The sequence below is a fragment of the Nymphalis io genome, chromosome 10 (assembly GCF_905147045.1).
Source record: "Nymphalis io chromosome 10, ilAglIoxx1.1, whole genome shotgun sequence".
NCBI lineage: Eukaryota > Metazoa > Arthropoda > Insecta > Lepidoptera > Nymphalidae > Nymphalis > Nymphalis io.
Genome location: NC_065897.1, coordinates 7,422,125 through 7,444,284, shown reverse-complemented (window position 1 = coordinate 7,444,284; position 22,160 = coordinate 7,422,125). Strand labels below are relative to the sequence as shown.

Below are 22,160 nucleotides of genomic sequence, written 5' to 3'. Positions count from 1 at the left end.
TGGTGGCGCATTGGCGAAGTAAGCGATTGTTAACATTTCTTACAATGCCAATGTCCATGTACGTTGGTGACCACTTACCATCAGGTGGCCCATATGCTCGTCCCCCTACCTATACTATAAAAATAAACCATCACGGCACTAAGTTTCATTTTAAGCCAGCCATTAGTACAGTAATTTTCGCTTTTCAAAGCTCGAACTCGATTTTAAAAGCGAGAGATTGATTAAACTTATTTTTTATTTATATTTCATATACAGACAGAACTATTATAATTCACATCGACGACCAGTAATTTAAGTAAATATACTTTTGGGTTATACTTAGCAATTAACAATGATAATAATTTTTAACGTACTGTTGTGTTTTTAGATAACAATGTCAAATGACAGTTTTTAGAAAGAATTTTTACATTTAATATTTAGCTTACCGCTAATATTACTGTATATACATAAACCACGATCTATTTAATTACAAGTTTCAGAGCATATAAATTCCCCTTTCCAATGCATATAATATTATTTATGATGAATATTCAATTATATTAAGATATCACATGAGAAATATAATGCATTGAATTTAATAATTTTAAATAATTTATACTACCGTAGTATAACACGCCTTGCGTATTTTTCCATGCGTTTATTTAAATATCTCTTAATATTTCTCTTCTGGTTCGAATTGCAAAGTGCTAGTTTTAGCAATATGTATAAATATGAAGCGCTTAAAATTAATATGTTATTTATTTTGATGAAGACTTATACTTTGTGACAATGAAACCAAGCTACACATGTATCATAAAATGTTCCTTTCTTTTAACAATATAAATAATTACAGTGATTACAATAAGTTATCTATAAACGACCTATAGATATATGCTATCATTGATTTTTGAAGACATATTGATAACCTACATCTCTCTAATACAAAGTTTGTTATATTTTTGGCATGTGATAATTTTTACTATATCGAAATATTAAGCTATACCTAAAAAACAACCTACTATACAGCTCATGTTCGTCCTAAAACTATAAATTAAATTAACAAATTGTATATGGAATTTGAAATTTTATGAGTGAAAACAAAATAAACAAAACATATGACAAAAATAATACTTACGACAATAAATATTTAACAATTTCAAATCAGAGTTAATTTCAAATTTTTAATAGCTATTCTAATAAAGCAAAATGATTCGCAGTTAGGTAACAAATATGTAAAACAATTGTTATTTAACAATTTAAGTGATATTCAAATACAGTTTGCCCAAAATAGGAAAGTAGGACTTTTGTATGCCCAGCAAAAAATATTAAATCTACATAGGGCACACTAAAAATTGCGTTGACTTTTTCGCCATCGCACGGCTGACCGCTACAATCAATAACATTTGTTGCGCGAGAGTTTTTATTTTACGATAACTCTTAAGATATTATTTTTGACCAATATTTTTAAAAAAACTGTATCAAAATCTGGTTTAGCGTGGCTTTAAAAATTAGGGGTGATACTGAAAGAAGAATTCAGTGACTTTGTTTCTTCTTCTATTTAGAATAGATATGTACATCTATAATATTAGCACATTTATACTATAATAAATAATAAAAAATACGCCAATGCGTATGGATTTTGAGGAGAATTATTTAGAGCTTATCTACTACGCTCCTCTATATCGGATTGGTTGATATTCATATTAATTTTAATTCTTCTATTTCGGTTCCCGATGTTTTTCTACATCAACAAGTTCCAGATGAATAAAAAATACAAATTTAACACTCCAAAACTTATATAATGTTATTTTATTATTGTTTTTGTTAAAGTAAGTGCAAAAAGTAGGACTTATATTCGATGCAATATGAAAATCGGTAATTCGGTTTTAAACTCCGGAAGCTATCAATAATATTCCTGAGGTAAGGTACTCATTTCTATTATAAAAATCTACATACAAACTCTTTGCCAATTAATCAACATAAATCTTATGTTAAAATAAAAAAGATATATTACTTAATACATGATTATATAAAGGACAAAAATCTAAGCAATAAGTATATAAAACTTAAGGATTGATTTTCAAAATAAATATCTGTGGCACGACTTTTTTTAAGGCAAAGGCCTAAATATAGTTTCTTATTTTAAATATGGCATTGTAAAGTATGCAAGTTGGCTGTGATCGGCTTTAATCTAGATTGGTTAACAATTGCTTATTTATTTTTATTATATGACATATTCATATATTTACAATTACATTATATTGGCCACCTTTGCAGGTCATTTATATTCATCTCAAAGACCTTCATAGTATCTTTTCTCGTGACGAAAATCACGTCACTTTGTCAACATTGTGCATAACCATGGCGACGCCGCAACACCTTTTTAAGCTTTCTTTACGATTAAAAACTCCCCACTTCTTTTAAAAAATCATTCCCAAAAATCAATATAAAGCTCTCTAAGATTTCTATCTTTCTTTGTCAAAGGCTGCTTGAGACTATCGCCATGTTAAGGCAAACTTTTTTATTGCCATGCCAATTAGCCGTAAAGCAAATACTAATAAATTTTAAGCACATATATCAGAAGCTAAGCTATATTTAAAAATTATTTCCATATTCACACTTACTTTACATATATAACATCGCAGATACAAACAACAACACACACAACACTACAACTAAATAACAATACAAGTTACAAGCACAAAGTACAAGCGCCACAAAATTTTCATAAAATATTTTATCTCATTGAAACAAAAAAGGATCAGGGCAGCCTGCATGATTCGGTTGAAGGTTTGTCGCTTGTATTGTATGCAAGTCTTTATTAATAATAAAATAATAATAATATTATCCTCCGGACCGATTTCAGCCACGGCGGCCAATCTCACAAGAGATTACCCAACTGCGTAGGACATATTATAGTACACAAGTGTGTGCGCAAACACAGGTGTGCCCTCACCTAAAAAATAACTTTCATAATCCGATAGGACGGCAATTCAACATGACCGGAAAGAGTTCAGCCGTAGGACCAACGGCTTCTCGGGCTTCCCGAGGCACGGTAGTGTATACATTTCCAACTTCCAGGCTCCGGGTTGTTACTGAGATTTTTCGACAGAAAAACCCAATTAATTTTTATTGGCCCGACCTGGGATTGAACCCAGGATCTTGGGGACCTTCGGCCTTACATCTAGCCACTTGACCAACGAGGCAGTATTAAAAGAGATGATATCTTGGCAGGTCGGACATCTACCGGCTTCTACTTGGTTGCTTCAAGCGGTTAACGGTTGACGGATCTGTGAACTCTTAAGTTACATCGAACTCAAAAACTCAATCACATCTAGATACAGTATTTGCAAGAGAGTGAGAGTTGACTATTTATAGTTTTTACGATATGATAATAATAAATGCAAGGATTCTATAAAATATTATTATGATTATATCACTATGTCAGTTCTCGCTTTAATCGATAGCGCTATGGATGTGTTGTTTTTTAGTAATTTTACTTATTTAGTAAAAATGAGCCGTAATGTTTAAAAAAAAAAGAGTGACAGTGATAACTACAAAATGTTTAATACAAATTCGTAACTGAGCCGTAATCCAAATAAAATGTATTTGCACTTATATAAATACTAATAATAATAAATAATTTCCGACAAGACGGTACCATCGTACTAAGTTAAACGAGGAACTAATTATTCGCTATTCTTAAAACCTAATATCGTATGCTATGTAATATATAATACGACTTCACATAAACGATGGTATTTTTTTTATGTCACGAAACCGACTGATTTCAAATTCATTTGGAACCTTAGGTTAGGGTAGGCGTTCTGTACCTTACGGTAGCATGCGAAAGCGAACCCGTGGCGCTCCTCGTTAAGACGGAAAGGGAACCGCTGGTTTTTGAGTGGGTATTCCGATGTTCGGGGCGCACTCGGCGCCTTGGACTCTGGCGAGCCCCACATACCACTGTTCCCGTGGGGGAAACGCGTAACGCGTTTTTCCAGCGTTAAAAAATGGCGTTCTGTACCTTAGGTCCTTTTCTATAATTATTCCTGAGCGTTCCAATATTGCATACACGTTGTATGCAATATTTTATAATGATTGGTTGAGTAGATAAGACGTGCAAGCAGAACAAACAAATACAATTTCTCATTTATAATTTTAGTTATCATCATCATCATATATGTATTATAATTCTGATAAAAAATATAATATAGAATTGATCACCAATTATCTAAAATTATTACTATGCTTCGATTTACACGTGTTTTATGTCGAAATTAGACTATCATATAAAGTATTGTATGCGCTGTAATCTTGAAATGATATGTGTCATATAAATAAAAAAATAAAAATAAAAAAAAAAACTTCTCAAAAAGAGGTGCGGAGGCCTTTAGCCCAGCAGTGGGACATTCACAGGCTGTTACGGTTACGGTATATAAATAAAATATATCTATTGCTAAAGCGTAATAAACACACATAAATAATTAAATGAAATACGCACGCAAATCCGGTAGCGTTTTGTGATTTTAATATAATCTCGATAACACAATCTAATTATGTTTAAAAACATACTGTTTTTATATTTTAGCTCTTGACAGATCATTAAATAACAAATGATAGAATCCTTGTAGAACTTTGCTCCACTGGATTAATATATATATATAAGTAGATATATATATTTAGATATATTATCGCTTCATGTCCGTGCGCGCATCACGCAAAATTAATTAGATATATGAAGGTAATTTTTATTTTATCTCCTTTAAGTTAAAAATAATGTAATAAATATAATATTTTGTTCCAAAATTATTATTCCATTATAACTTAATAATTATTATTATAATATATATAAAATTGCCTAGGTTAAAATGCATGTTTGGCGTGATAGATCGAATTAAATTTTGCATAGCATTTATAGTAACCTAAAAATAAAACGCTTAGAATAATACTATGTAATATTTTCAATTAATATGTTTTTCAATAGACCAATGATAGCAACGATCGCTTAACGAAGTGAAGGTCACGGTTCGATCTTGACTCTATCCTACACCTAGCACAAGTTTCTCATGTGATGTCGCTAATAGAACATAAGTACACGGGCTTACCTGAGAAAAGATAAGTCAATCTCCTTGATGTCTTTTTATCCTGAGAGCAATTATTATCTTTGCATACTCATGCAACTAAAAATTACTAAGTAAACGTTTACACTAAATATTTCTGAATATAATTTCGTCAAATACGCATAAGAATAAGCATGAATGAGCGAATCGAGATATTATTTAAATATAGTTAACTAAGTCGTTCACTTTCACGTTTCAACTGGTCTTATCTTTTAAATATTACAAAGTCTATTTATTCATAGACAAAAATATTACGTAGTTATGCCAATTGAATAAATGAACTTTGAAATAAAAATAACATTTAAAAATAATATTAATAACAGTTTAACTCATGATTCTCGCGTAGCATTATTTTTATTAATTTAATTTGACAAACGACTTAAGTGAGCACGTAGGAACTGTGTACATTTACCACTCGTAAAACTTTTAAAATAATTATTGTACGCATCAACTCCTACCCTCATCAAGTTATTTTTAATGGATTGCAACTTTGTGAAAGTTGCTTAAAATTAATAATTTCTTACCCACAAATATTATTTACTGTTAATATCTATTGTTGGTCAAAGTCGAATTCACCTCAAAAAACCGTGATAGCCTAGTGGTTAAAACGCTTGAATCTTAACCGATGATCGTGGGTTCAAACCCGGGCAAGCACCACGGAATTTTCATGTGCTTAATTTGTGTTTATAATTCATGTCGTGCTTGACGGTGAAGGAAAACATCGTGAGGAAACCTGCATGTGTCTAATTTAATTGAAATTTTGCCACATGCGTATTCTACCAACCCGTATTGGAGCAGCGTGGTGGAATAAGCTCCAAACCTTCTCCTCAAAAGGGAGAGGAGGCCTAAGCCCAGCAGTGGGACATTTACAGGCTGCTACTTTTACTGTTACTAATACCTATTTGAAAATGTAGTACGATTTTTGAAAACGAGCTGTAATGTATTGTAAATATGAGGTATGCGGCAAATTAAATTTTTGAAAATCATTTTCTGTCAAATAATGTAATAATTATATTATTTTATGATATTAGTTTGTTACAAATAAATTATGTACAGTTATTTTTATTCATATATTATTTATTTATTGATATCAAATATCAAAATACGAGCCGACGCTCTTAGTGATTGAAGATGCACTACATCAAATTAATGCCTTCATAAAATTATTGATTTGATTTTGGTGGGGATCCGATAACAAAATTTCTTTACAATCAGTTTTTCTGCAATTTTTTTCAGTATCGTTTCATATATCGCCAAAAGCAGGCCAGTGGTTAATATCTTACAGTGAAAACTAAATATTATTTTCCGATATCTGCCGATAATCTGCTAAAGAAGAATAAAATCGTTTTTCAAAACGAAAAATAAATGTTATAGGAATATGAGATAACACTTTTCTGCCGTGTATGTTTATGGCGTTCGTTTACCACTTCGTTCGTGAATATAGTAATTCTAAAATGAAATTTGGTTCATGTTTGACTCTCGGGGAATTTGCACTTATTCCCTGACATTGAACTCATCTGGAAGCCACATAATACTTGAAAGCGCGATACTACGAGAAATAATACAATACAGACATTCGTAATTATTGTCTCCGTGCAAAAATGCTTGGAAACAGCATCATTGATATGCATTCGCTCACTGAGCCCAGAGCCGAAGCTGTCTTGGAGATTGTCGATATCCTGTTTACTATACTCGTCGCTGGACCCCTCGTTATAATATATTGGAAGGCGACATGGGTACTGATTGATCTCTATATATACCCCGAAGATTATCTATTGAGTGCTGCGTGCTCTGCTAGTTTCGGAATCTTGTTCGGTCTCACTCTTTGTGCCCTGCAGACACCATTGAACAAAATTTTAACACCTGACCTAGGACGAATTAAATATTTTATCTTTTCAAGACTATATACGATCTTCGCTGGTGTAGTGAATGTAGCCGCTTGCAGGGGAATGTGGAACCTTCATGAATGCTTTATTCAAGACACGACGGGAGTGTTAATATCAACAATAATGGCTACAGTGGCTATCGGGTTATTGCGAGGTCTGAGAAATCTCGAATCTGCGCCTTTGTCTTTGACAGTTGATTCAGACGAAGATTATTTTGAATCTCCAACATTTTATAAAACGGTATGTTTGAAAACTATTTTTTTAGATAGTTTAAATTAATCCTATAATTTATTATTCTTGATATTTAAAATAAATTTATACTAGTTTCTATTTTATTTAGTATTAACTATAAAAATGCAAATAAAAGAAACCGTTTCATAAAACTAAAATAACAAAATTAATGATTATTATTTTATAATAACAAAAACACTATTTTAAAATTAATTACTAATAATATTATCATAATATTAAGATGTACCACATAATATATCTGTGACAGGAGTGTAAGAAATAAAAAAAGTAACTAACTTTGGCAAAATTATTAATTAACTTTACAAACTTTTATTTATTATTAAAGAAATCCCTAACTTGGTATAATTTATTGTTTTTTTTTATTGCTTATTACTTTTTTTAAGCAAAAATAATTATCCGCGCCTAAGGCAGGACGTGATTGCAAAACTATTTTATATTTGTTATTATTATTCAAATACTACCCACACGTAATTTTCATAATAATCTAAGCGAAATTAAATCCTCTACTTATACTATATAAATAAAATTGGTTTGGTTTGTATAAATCATCAAATTATAGCGCGAAGTAGAAAAAGGAAAGAGATGAAATCATTACCTCACAGTCAACAGGTTTAATTACTTATTAATTTGGTCAATTACGTCTGGTTTATTATGATATATTGAAAAAAATCTTTTTTGTCGCCTACACGCTTTTTTTTTAATTCGCTCAATCGACGATCACACGGTTTCAACTGCTTTATTATATGTATAGATACGATAACATTAAGTATTTACTACAAAAATCACGCACTAATACGTTTATATTTATTTATAATACATATATATAAATAGTTTATTTTGTGGGTATTTTTCGGCAGTTGATATTAACAGAAAAGTAAACACTGCATTCGATAATTTTAAAATCCATTTAAGCTTTTGACATAGGTATTTTAATTAATTAATTACATGCGTGTTATATACTACAGACGCTTTTAAAATTTGTATATAAATATATCTTAATTTTCCAACACTACTTTAACAGTCTTAACATCATAGATATAATTAAATATTTTTTAATTCAATAAAAACAAATCACATCAATAATAAACATTATTATCAGCAATAACCCAAAGCACGCATATCTAAAGCCTACCTATATTTAAACCTACGAAATTAAGGAGTTTAAATAAATAACAGAGTGCAAAGAAAAATCAGTAGATCACAAAATATTAGTCTCAAAGTGTTATAATTTATACATAGTGCATTAAATTCAGCAACGTATAATTTAATTATGATAGGTACGGAACGCGTTTTTTATATTTTTTTATTTATTTTTGTCTAAAAAACCATATACATCAGATAATAAAACATACTTATAATTACACCACAAATTATTTATGCTTATAATACTGAATGAAAATTTCAAATTATGAAATATAAGCGTTATTGAATCTGATAATCAAAAATAAATTACCGATTTATTTATTGATATCTGGCACAATTTTTTAAAACATATATAAAGATTGATTATTAGACAACAATAAAATATATTCATCTTTAAAGATCACTTTGTATATTTTTTATGCACATATAATAACTCATCGCATAATATAATATACATAATTACCAATTAATGTATTATATGTGATTATAATTCATCTCGTGCTTTACGGTGAAGGAAAACATCGTGAGGAAACCTGCATGTGTCTAATTTCACTGAAATTCTGCCACATGTGAATTCTACCAACCCGCATTGGAGCAGCGTGGTGGAATAAGCTCCAAACCTTCTCCTCAAAAAGAGGACAGAAGGCCTTTAGCCCAGCAGTGGGACATTCACAGGCTGTTACGGTATTATATTAGATATTTTTTTTTTTTACGCATTGGAGCAGCGTGGTGGAATAAGCTCCAAACCTTCTCCTCAAAAGGGAGAGGAGGCCTTAGCCCAGCAGTGGGACATTAAAAGGCTGTTACTGTACTGTACTGTATTAGATAATATTGTATTTTTTTATAATTAGGTCGATAGTCACCGATCGATTAAGAAACTTTGAAATATTTAAATAAGCTTATAAATTATATTAGATTTAAGCGCTTATTTAAATATTATTAAATTAATAATATTTAAATAAGCGCTTAAATCTAATATCTTACGCATTTTTTGTGGCATTTTAACACTGTACTCGTTTGTGGATTGTGTGTAAGTTACGGGGAAGGGTCATTGAACGATTGGTAACTATAACATGTAACGATGCAAATATCTAATAATCTTTTGTGTAAAAAATGATCGACTTATTTCAAGATTATTCGGGATCTAATCATTAGAAAAACGAAAAGCTTGAATTAAATTTATCTTTATGTAATTTAACTAAATATAAAAAGAATCAGTTTGATAGATTTTTACATATACATGGCTGGTTAATACACGAACATTTTTTAGGCTTACTGGAAATTGACTTAACTTATGGTAAGTGGTCACCACCGCCTATACACATTAGAGCTGTAATAAGGTATTGACAACCTTAAGTAATAAGATATTAGGTCCAGTGGCTCACTCACCCTTCAACCGGAACACAATCGAATTAAATCGTAAACGTATACTTATAATAAATTCCAAGTTTGGCAAATACATATATAAGTGGTCATAACGCCAATACGCCGATCGCGCATACATTAGTACTGTAAAAAATATAAACAAACACAATGACTTTTCATACCCTTAATGCACAGCCAACAATGAAGTCTAAGGTATTGTGCCCTTTGCACCTGGTTCTACACACACACAAATACAAATTACTATTAATGTTTGGCGGTTACTGATAAGTTTCTGTCATACCGGTGAGGCTTTAATCAAGTCTGTTTATAGTAGCTTCGGTCCATTAGGTGTTATTTCCTATTGTATGTGAAGAAACACATGCAACGGGGGATTACCTACGACTATATTAATCGCCGCACAAAAATCGATAACTATCATTAATTATAATTATCCACGAAACATATTTATTTAGACTTAATTAAATTAATAGTAAATAATCTCTTTTAATAAGCAAATCTTCAATATCTAGGTGATATACATGATAGTGCAAATGTTTTTCTTCCTAAGTCTAAATTTATTTAACAGGATTATATTCGTAGTATAGACATGTTATTCATGTAACCCCACGCGTGAGAAAGATATAGAAATACTCGTATTTCAATCGTTTCACGTTACTGAAGGCAAAAAAAAGACGTCATAATATGTAACTGTTTTTATTGTTAATTTGTCATTAAATCTAGTCGTAAATCTGAAGATTCATATCATTGATAAAAATACATTTTTATAGATTTAATATAAGATATAAATCATAGAAGTGATAATAATATTAGGAATAAGAAATGGGACGCATAAGTTTTTTTTTTTTTTTAATATAGAATAGGAAGGCGGACGAGCATATGGGCCACCTGATGGTAAGTGGTCACCAACGCTCTTAGACATTGGCATTGAAAGAAATGTCAACCATCGCTTACATATCCAATGCGCCACCAACCTTGGGAACTAAGATTTTATGTCCCTTGTGCCTGTAATTACACTGGCTCACTCACCCTTCAAACCGGAACACAACAATATCAAGTATTGCTGTTTTGCGGTAGAATATCTGATGAGTGGGTGGTACCTACCCAGACGAGCTTGCACAAAGCCCTACCACCAGTAAAAAATAACAATATCATATATATTCAAAAATAACAATATCATATATATTCTATAAAAAAAATTATATGGAGCTATCAATTTATATAGATAACCCTTTACGTGGTAAATATAATTCTTCTTCTTTCGTTAATTCTGAAGAAAATACATTTATTAACGTAATCACTGCACTGCATTAAAATCCGTCTCGGTCAATTTCAGGCGCGATTAAATATGTCATTACATTTATTTATGTATTCCTGCCGCGTAAATTATACCAACGGTCAGCTTATAATAACGCAGATTGTACTGGGTTCAAACCCTGGATCAGGTCAATAAAAAGTTATAAGAATTGAAAAGCACGTAAACTAACTTAACTCTTTCTAGTCATGTCATATCATATGCCATCTAATCGAATTGTGAAAATGAGGGAATAGGAAGTGCCTTTGCGTTTGCGCGTACACTTACGCACTATAATAATATGTCCTGCTGGCTAGTTTCCCTTAAAAATGACCAATGTCACCGTAATCGGCCAGGATGACATCATTTATCGATATGAGTAATTTTATAAAACTTATTTTTCTGTACAAAACATTAATTATATAATAATGTAATAAACATCAATCACTGTAATATATTGCTTCCGCTTATCAAAACGCCAGATTGTTTAGAAAACGAGACCTCTTCAAATTCGTGTTTTCGCTATCTGTGGTACAGACGAAATCAAAGATATATCTACTATATTATTTGTTATCTGTCCATAATGATAAGCACTTTCAAAGTGATATAATAAAACTCAATAGCTACGGATTAAAATATCCGATTTATGGCTATTACTTATAATGATAATATTTAAGTATTAATTTTTAGTAAGCATTTTAACCGACAAAATAACTGTGAAATAAGTACATAAATATATATAAAAGAGAAATCATGAAGAATAATATTTTTTCAAAATTATATTATTTTAATATCTTTATTGCATCGATTTTTCAATTATGTGTAAATAATGGTAAGATGTACATGCTTAATAAAGAAAACCACTTAACAGCGCTAAGTGAACAATACAAGCTCATCTACACAGGCTTCCGCTTTAGTGAACTATATATTTCATACATAAAAATACACATTACACATTATAATAAGGAACCACGGTATGGAACCATCAAGAATCCGAATGATATTATGACTTAGCTAGCCCAAACTATACTATAAATTTATTGTGTAATGCGCACCAACTTGTCTGCGATTCCACATACGATACTCTTTCCATGGTGCGTCGGTGCAGGCTGGTCGGCGTCTTTCTGTATTATCACGCGCCGTAGGAAAGCTAACTTAAGACTATAGCTGTGTAACATTTGCAAACATATATTACTAGAATTTATTAACAACTATTATAAGAATTATAATGACTTGGTGCTTTTTAATTATAACGAAATAATTAAATTGATATAACAAGATTATTATTTTTAATACAAGTATAAGTTAAATGTCAACGTATAACTTATACTTATTTAAAGAAATTAAAATACGATAATTTCTTCTCAAGAAAAGCAAATCGAAATAAAAAACGTTTTCGAAGTTATATATGTCGAAAAATAAGAAAGCCAAGACGGTATTTCCTTACAATTGTTAATGTCCAAAAATCGTCTTCGTCGCAATATAAATTCTGTTCTTCAACCGCGCCTTTTTTTCAGTTTTTTACAAAATTTTACAAATGAGGTTTTGTAAATAACTTAAAGTAAAACTTCTTTCAATAATTTAAAATTATTAAAATGCAATTTTTCAAAGATTTTGAAGATTAATTTACAGAGTATCAACTGAATAATAATAATTATCCGAATAATGCCCACAGCGACATACACATATATAAAAACATGCATATATATATCTTAAAAAAATTTAAAGCTGACTAACATACACCGCTCTTTCTAAACGGTTGGGTCTACAGTTTAGCAAAGAAATTCCTTCTAAAGCTAAATATGCTCATACTCAATTAAATAGAGGATCAGACATTGTATGGAAGTTCGTAGTTTAGTTACAAACGTGAAATGTGTGTATTTATTAAAGCAGAACTAACTTATTGCTGTTGCTAAAGGTTAAAAAAGGCAATCGGGCACAGGCATCATCATCTTATATTCATATTTAATCAAAGTTCTTATAACGATTTAAAAAAAATGAAATTAGAAACAGAATCCAATGTTTTTTTTTTTAAATCAAGAAAACCATAAACGAAGGTTTTAAAGTAACCTTTGCTAAGTAATAGTTCCCGACGGTAACGATGTTATTTATTGGATTAAGATAATTATTACCAGGTTATAACCATTATAAGTTATCACAATCATGAGTTAAAATAAAAGCCGAGATGGCCCTGTGATAAGAACGCGTGAATCTTAACCGATGATCGTGGGTTCAAACCCGGGCAAGCACCACTGAATTTTCATGTGCTTAATTTGTGATTATAATTCATCTCGTGCTTTACGGTGAAGTAAAACATCGTGAGGAAACCTGCATGTGTCTAATTTCACTGAAATTCTGCCACATGTGAATTCTACCAACCCGCATTGGAGCAGCGTGGTGGAATAAGCTCCAAACCTTCTCCTCAAAAAGAGGAGAGGAGGCCTTTAGCCCAGCAGTGGGACATTCACAGGCTGTTACGGACGAGTTAAAATGCGTTGCATTGTATTTAAGTAATGCTCAATACACACATTTATGCCACACAGTACGAGTGTAACTGCTTTCGAGGGATGGTTAATATTTCTTGCCGTGTCAATGTCTATGGGCGGTGTTGTGAGGTGGTCCACAAAATAAAAATTATATAAAACATTTATAAGAAACCCAAAAAAAATATTATATTTCATGTATTATGTTATAAAATAAGACGAGCCGTCAATAACAAACAATATATCACTTGTTGTTACAGAGTAGCAGAGAAACTGCACTTTACATTCTGGACTGCGTGTTCTCGGTGACGGTGGTGGGCTCACTCGTAGTTTTCGTGTGGCGAGGATCTTGGGCGCTGCTAGATATCTTCCTCTACCCGGACGACCAAATCAAGTCCTTCTGGACATCACTTGTGAGTAACATCTCTCTTTCAGGCTCAGGCTCTTTCATATTTGATTGGTTAGTTTGTAGGTATTTTTATATCAGAATTATATTATAAATTATTAAAATGAAAAACTATATCGGCTTTTTATAATTTGTCTGCCAGTTTGAATGCTTCGTAATACAATTAAACCTACTATGTTAATTAAAAATGATACTTATAAGATAAAAAGAAAAGAAGAAGCTAAGAATATTAGTAGCGGTTAAATTCGTACTCTGGAAAAAACGTTCGTAATTCTATATTCAACTGCTTGATATTCTTGTGTTTAAATAAATAACATGCATTAATTACATAAGGTATACTAAATCTAATGCTAAGATCGTGTTATTTTTCCGCATATAGGTCATACGTCGTCATTGAGTCAGTGACCACTTACGTGCAGCAATTGGTTCTTCCTCCCGACCGTTCCCCGGTGTACTACCGTCGCGATAATAACTTTGTAACTTTGAATATATAAGGTCAATACTGTTTTTCAATTATGAATACTGTTCAGTTTTGTATTCTCTCAACCTTTTTAATTTAGACTTAAAAAAATTGATATTATATATATATCTTGTACGATATATGTGCGTGTCATATTTTGTAAATAACATTTTTATAGAGAGAAAATAGGTTTTATCTAAAAGAGTTATATTGCTTGAGATATTAATTTATACCAAGAAACTTCAAAAAAATTATTAATACCTACATATACTGTACCGTTAAATAAACCACGCTGTAAAATGATGCAAATAACTAGTTTCACGTTCATTACCAAGCTGTGACATTGAAGTTAAGTGGGATGAACGGGTAGGACAGAAATACACCGCCTCATTAATAAGCCTGCGTAATAGGGTAAATACACTAGACCTTATTAGTGTGAATTCTGAACGCTCAACGACATAATGGCACGTTATTTTTAGATTTATGAGCTCACTTTTAGGATTTCTAACCTCTACAAAACAACTCTTAAGAAATGAAAGATAATTTTCCCTAATATATTCCAGGACCCTTTAATACGCGACTCCACTTCAACCTGATTTTTAAATCATTTTTATTTAGTGACATTTTTATTTCTGACTCGTAAAAGGACAAATTTCAAATTAGTGTCACGTTAGAATGCTCCATTATAACCATTATTTAAATAATATAATTTGTTTTCTAAAGATAAAAAATACGAATACGTATTGAACGCTCACTCCTTTATTTGTGATATATTTGAAAAAATTCAATATAATTATTTTTTATCTATGGGCTACCGAACTTGAGAACTAAGATGTTATGACCATTGTCCCTGTAGTTAGTTAAACTCTTATGATATTAAGATATTCTTCATTCCTAGGTGCATTATTGATAATAGGAATATTATCAATAATGCACCTTTTTATCAGAACAAAATCGCATTTTGCAAAATCTTATGTTGTCACTTTGTTTTGTACAACGTAAACGATAAACGTAATCGATACATATACAGAAAATATATCTAGATATTTAAATTATATAATCATGGACTTGAAGTGACTTTATAAGCCGTATGCAAAATTCCACGTACAATATACATAAAAATATGAACGTTTGATTCTATAGAGAAACAAATAGATTAAAATAATAATTGGATCTATATATTTTACCTCTTCTATATAATATTCTTCTCATTCATATGGCTTCTTCTTGTCATAAACAACGTTACTACTTCATTGGCTTTATCATTGAGATAATGAGATCTAATCATAATTTAAGTTTTCCGTTTAAGTTCTCTCCATCTTTAAATTTTTATTCCAAAGCTTTTGTGTATATTTAGTGAGAATTTAGAATTGCTTGAATTTTTCTTAAATCAACCGCTACACGGTATCTAAAATATGATACAACCAGCTAGGATTAAGATCTGAGCTATATGATATGTATTTGATATGAATATACGAGTATGTAATTTATCCCTTTCTCGTCCACTGCTGGACATAGACCTCTCCAATATTACGCCACTCGATCATCGGGATGTGAGAGGTGCTACATCTAAGTGCTCCCAGCCAACCTCACCTGCACGTGTAGCATCCTACAGCTTAAAAAATGAGGCTCTAGCGACCGACCAATATAACCAATGCTATGCCCTGCGATCACCAACACGCTTGCCCAGTGTGGTGATTACGGGCAAAACCTTGATGGCACATACCCATATGTAATTATTTTACAAGTATTTTATTTACTTTTTTAATTATAAAATCTACAGACAACTTATCTGACTGCAATCTCTTTTTTGATAATAAATTTTTCGTTGTTATAAGAGCGCATTTCTAACCGTATAATATAAATTAGCATTAAAAAAATTGCATATGATTATTTTTCATGTTATACCTACAAAATGGCATGACAGTCAAAAGATAGAACGTATTATTTTTTATAAATATCGTCATTACGATTTATATAGCAATTAAATTAAAAAAAAAACAAAATGCGAAGATATTTAGATATTTAATTTTATTTGTTATTTATATAGTTCAACGAACTGTATATTTGTAAATGCATATAATTGATAATATAATTGTGTTTGCCCGTGGAAATTCTTCTGATACAACTAATATTTGTTACACTTTGTAGATCATAAAGTAATGGAAAAATACAATTACAAACAACACTGTACTGTTCAACATGGAATGAAATACTCTGTGGTAGGGCTTTTTGCATGCCCGTCTGGGTAGGTACCTCCATTCATGTTAAATTCTACCGTCAACCAGCAATACTTGTATTCTTGTGTTCTGGTTTAAAGGGTACGTGAGCCAGTGTAACTGCACGCACTAGAGACAACATTTTAGTTCCCAAAGTAGGTGGCGTATTGGCGTGTAAAAGTTAATATTTCTTCCAATGCCAATATCTATAAGCGGTGGTGACCACTTACCATCAGATTGCCAACTTGTTAGTCTGCCTGCCTAATACAATTAAAATATAATATAAAAATTAAACGAAAGTTTAATTAATTGATATACTTTATGCCGAATATATGAATATACTTTATATATATATGAATATACTTTATGCTTTATTTATGCCGAACTGACATTTGACGAAAAATATCTTAAGACTTAAATACTCGCCAAATATAATGAATTAACTGAACAAAGAAATATTACTCTCCTTTTATATATAATCATACTTATACACTCCGGTAATACTAAAATTTACTTTTCATGTTACCCCAAAAAAGGATAGTTTTAATTAATAAAATAAATTCTGTCCGTGTTAAATTTTAATTAAAATCCAGCAGTCAATTCAGTTTTGTATGGGATGGTGTAACAAGATATTTTAATTACACATTTTTCATATTAATAAGATATTGACGGTTGGATATTTTGTTTTTGTTTAAAATTAAATAACTGCTTGATTAAAAAATTTATATTAAATTATAATAATAAAATATTAAATATAATGTTAAAAAACTATTTAAATTAAATTAAATTTTAAAATCGTTATTGATAAATATTATTATCTAAAAAAAATGTAATTATTTTTTATTATTGTATTGTATTTTAAAATTTGTAAAGTTAAAAAATATGTTTTACTAACACTATATGGGCTAGTCCTGAAATAAAAAGTTTTATTATTATTATTATTATTATTAGTATTAGGAAAAGTAGTTTACTCATTGTGTTCTGAAACTGTATGCTATAATCACTGAACAAATAATTCTCGTAGCACCATCTACGTACCGGAATGTTTACAGCACGTATTTCCACCTGATTACAAAGAGTGTATTAACCTAGTTAACCACTATGTATGTTATCGTCTAGAATCTAAATACTTGGTAAAAGTATTCTGAGTGGCTGCTTGAAGTCATCTATAATAAGTTTTTAATTGATATTAATATTATTTTGTTAGTATTTATTCCTGCGAGTTTTTCGTACCAATTATGATTCTTTCTTGCTATGCTATTTTTTAAATAATATGTATAAAATCATTTTGACGATATTTTAATAAGTTTCGATGTTCTAGTTGGAAATCAATTTTCGATTCTATATTTATTTTGTTATATATTCTAAGTGGGAGGGTTGGTATTTGTTAGCGTTTGCGAATTGTCATTTTTATATCCAAACGTTACTCACTTATTACATAAAGTATGTTCTTATTCCTGGCCTTAGTGTTGCCCATTGCCTTCTATTAAATAAAGAAGTTAACGGACAATTAAACACAATTTAATCTTGTCCTTAAGTATCTTGTAATCTATAAATAATATCTGCCCGGTTGTTTCCATTGCTCATCAAATAATATATATTTACAAACAATTGTCTCTAAGCCAACGCTATTAAAGTTTTAAGATATTATTGCTCAGAATTCATCCATATGCCGGATAGTAAATAATGATAAGGATTTAATTAGTTTACCAAAGAATTATTCCAGGCGCCGCTTTATAGTGTCGATGTTGGTGTTTTCTAGATGTTTTATATACGTAATAATGTTATAAAAATCTTGACGACTGCTTGTCGATTGCCTCGTGCCATCTATTTGATTTCAAGATAACACTATTCTACGTACTTTGTTTTATTTTATTTTACTTTCGATAATATTTGGAATGTTAAGTTAACGAATTCTAAAATTTTGTCGCATTTGAATAGTATAACAAGTAACTACTTGGTGATCACCATTACACGCGGTCATTTGTATATACTTATTAAGAACTGCCTAATGGCCGAAATTAATAATTAACCAATGTTACCGAAATTATCTCGATTTAAATACATTACCCACTTTTCATGCTATTTATGATTGATGATGGTATTATCAAACTTTTACAGGCAGCCGTCGTAGTATAAATATCGGTTAATAACTTCAAAAGAATCCACGATTACACTACCTACAGTGCAATTCGTGTATCCTTTAAAAGTTTCTATTCTGTCATGGTATTATTTCTCTTCAACAGGTGGTAGGATACGCGATAGTGGTGCTGACGTTCGCTACTCAAGTGCCCATGCGCTGGGCGGTGGGTAAACTACAAGGAGCTCCTCGATTGCTGGTTGCTGATCTTTATCATCTAGTGTCGTTTTTGGCGACAGTTAACGTGTGGCGAGCTGTTTGGGGCCTGATGGATGTGTATTTTTTCCCAGGTGATTACTTTCATAGTATATATATTTAAAAACAAAAAAAGTATTTTTGATGTATACCAGTGACAATTATATATTAAATCTTGTACTAATATAATTTTTGTTCAAAAAACTAAACTATAATTTTTGTCTTCTCTGTCTGATATATTTAGTCTGTTTATCGTGTTTAAAAATTAAATTGTAATTTCGTTTGTAATATTACATCACCGCTACATTACACATTTATAAATAACGCTCTAAAATTATGAAAAAAGAATGTAATTATATAAGAATAATATTTAAATTAATAATAATTAGAACATTTGATCAAATCATACAAAAATTAAAAACTGTTATGTCTATAGTTAACGACCACATATACTCATAGACTCTATTTTTATTAATATACGCTGCAATTCCGTTTTCCCATAGATACGCCCAAACTAAGCAACTGGTGCTCACACATCATCAGCCTGTCTTTGCTGATTCTTCTCAACTGCTCCAACTCTATCCTAGTGAGAGGAGTCTACATCGACGCTGAGGAGCCCGCAGGTGACTGTGTCGTATTCCCGTGCCACTACCTCAGGTTATTCTTCCACAAAGAGAGAATAAAGAAGAGACAAAAAGGGTCCAATGCAGCAGCTCCTACTTCTGCTACCAAGAAAATAGAAGAAGCCAGCGTACCTTTACAAACGCCAGAGGAGAAGGTGTAATACTTCTCTTATACCAGAAGGATAATCCGAATTGCATTTTTGTCTTCATTGTACATAATATTTTATTTATCGATTAAATATCCTGTACTATAAATAAGAAAGTTACCTGTAAATATATATATACATATATGTATTGACATGAAGTATTAAAAACACTCACTTAATTGACAAGAAATGTATAACTGAGTCTTAACTAAGATGGAAAATGTGTTTAAAGAAAATTTGTAAATCATTATTTTTTATATATTTATAAAAAAGTTTGTTTTGTGAACAAAAAAATCTATGATGTACTTGTAGTTAGCTTTTTCGCCACTGTGTCGTTACGCTTTAATAATACTACGTTTCTCTACCTTACCAATAGCTTTATTAAGAATTTTTACTTTTATTTAGTTTTTTGTGAAATTGTTATTTCTTCATATATTGTGGAATGAAAGTTAGCTGATATAAAATAAATTAAAAGCTATTTTCTTCTCTTGCTGCAATACACATTATATTATTAGAACGAAAAAATAATTATTAGGATTTATACTTAAAATAGGGTAAAGTAAACAAAAACGACAAAATTCATGGACTCATGGAATGTTCATTTTTTGTATAATTTTTTTTTCTGTAAAGATCAATATCTTAATTTAAATAAAAAAAAGTTCTGTTTCTTGAGAATTAAAAGATTTATTAACAGATTCAATGATTTTTCTTTAACGCACATTATTTTTCACACTCATTAATTTTTCTTTTTAAAATAAATTATTAAATATAGTTTAGATATATTGATGCGCAAATGGTGTAAATATTTTTTTAATTTTGAATTAAATATAAGTTTCGTAAATGTAAATTACTTAATTGTAATAAATATATTGTTGCCATTTTTGCATGTCTTCAATATTTTAAAATATAAATTATATAATATCGAGAAACTTTGACAAGATTTAAGTATAAAAGCTTACTAGATTTTGTTGTATGTATATTAATTATAAGGCAAACGATTTTAATAAAACCAATTTTGCTTGTTGTTATTAAATGAGAATTTTATTCGTAGTTTAATACCTTTTCATTGAACCTTCATAGGTTCAATGAAAAGGTATTAAACTACGTATGGTAATAGTTACCTTAAAGTTCACATCTTCATAGATGTGAACTTTAAGGTAACTATTACCAGATAGATAATACCTAAACGTTTTGCGCTTTGCTTGTGCTATTTTAAATTTAATTTAAAAAGAAAAAAAGAGAATCGTTGTATTCAAGACAACTGTTATTCTATAGACCGATGACACAGGAAAAAATAATATATCAGTTGTCTGGTTTCCATACTACAAGCTCTGTACAAGCTTAATTTGGGATCATTGTGAAAAATGTCCCAGGATATTATTATTATAAACAAATATCAGTCATATACTTAAGTAAAAATGTGCTAACCTAGAACATGTAGTAAAATATATTTGCTTGGAGATACCGTAGCCGTTGTTAAAGAAACGTGGTAATGAAGTCTAGATGTAAATTTATTTCTACATGGTACTAGTATTAACCAATCACTCTGATAAAGACATTATATGAGCTAGTGTGGTAATAAATGTTGGAATAATCTCGTTCGAATAGTATTTTTTCGCAATGTCTGTTACGAAGTGGACTTCTATTCGTGGAGCTTAGTTTTATCTTCCTTGTCTCTGCCTTGCCGACCAAAATAAAATAATGCCTTTTAAAAATAATTATCGTCGGACTTAAATGTTTTGAAATACTTTAATTTTAAATGGGAAATATTTCTTAATATTTGTCATTAAAAATATCTCAAAAACGTATTTTTTTTAAAGAAATGTAAAGTTATTTAAAGATGTACTACTACGTACTAAATTACACGTGTAACATTTTTTATAAAGAGACCGAACACTTAATATTGTATAAATTACTGCTAACATTATATATATAAACTAATGATAGAATTCTTTCAAGCCCTATATCTTTTATCCCTAAACCTTTTTTCGTCATTGTCAGTAACACCGCATAACACTAACAACGATGCCCAAGGTACACCGGGTCGTGACTCGTTTCTGGCGTATCCTGCAGTAGGAAATGCAATACTAAGTTTACAAAGAAGTGACCGAAATCCATTCTAACAGAATCCCAGGGTGGTGTGTTTTTATATCTTTAGTTTGAATTAGACTATTTACTTTATAAAAAATACTTTAGTATGCTATTCTGTACCTACTGTTAAATAAGTTATAGTACGTACTATAGAAATTTATTTTATTTATTTAAAAACTTTATTGACCGCCACAATATTCAGTTGGAACAAAAGGCGGAGTTAATGTATTCTCTGCCAGTCAACCTTTAACCAAAATGGAAATCCGTTAAGATGGTAATTAGTAAATTATATTATCAACAATATTTATAAGCATACAAAAATATACATACAATAAAA

General features: G+C 30.4%; 1 protein-coding gene across 3 annotated transcripts in view; it reads left to right on the top strand.

Moving 5' to 3' along the window:
- The window catches only part of LOC126771016 (uncharacterized), a 36,266-nt gene extending 15,756 nt beyond the window's left edge, over positions 1-20,510 (top strand). For 2 of the 3 annotated variants that reach the window (XM_050490652.1, XM_050490653.1), the window contains exons 6-8: positions 13,804-13,956; positions 18,875-19,058; positions 19,467-20,510. In XM_050490652.1, coding sequence (XP_050346609.1) covers positions 13,804-13,956; positions 18,875-19,058; positions 19,467-19,747 — 618 coding nt within the window. In that variant the 3' untranslated portion in view covers positions 19,748-20,510. The remainder of the gene's footprint in view (positions 1-13,803; positions 13,957-18,874; positions 19,059-19,466) is intronic. The other variant, XM_050490654.1, reaches the window with a different exon arrangement.
- Positions 20,511-22,160: the final 1,650 nt, after the last annotated feature.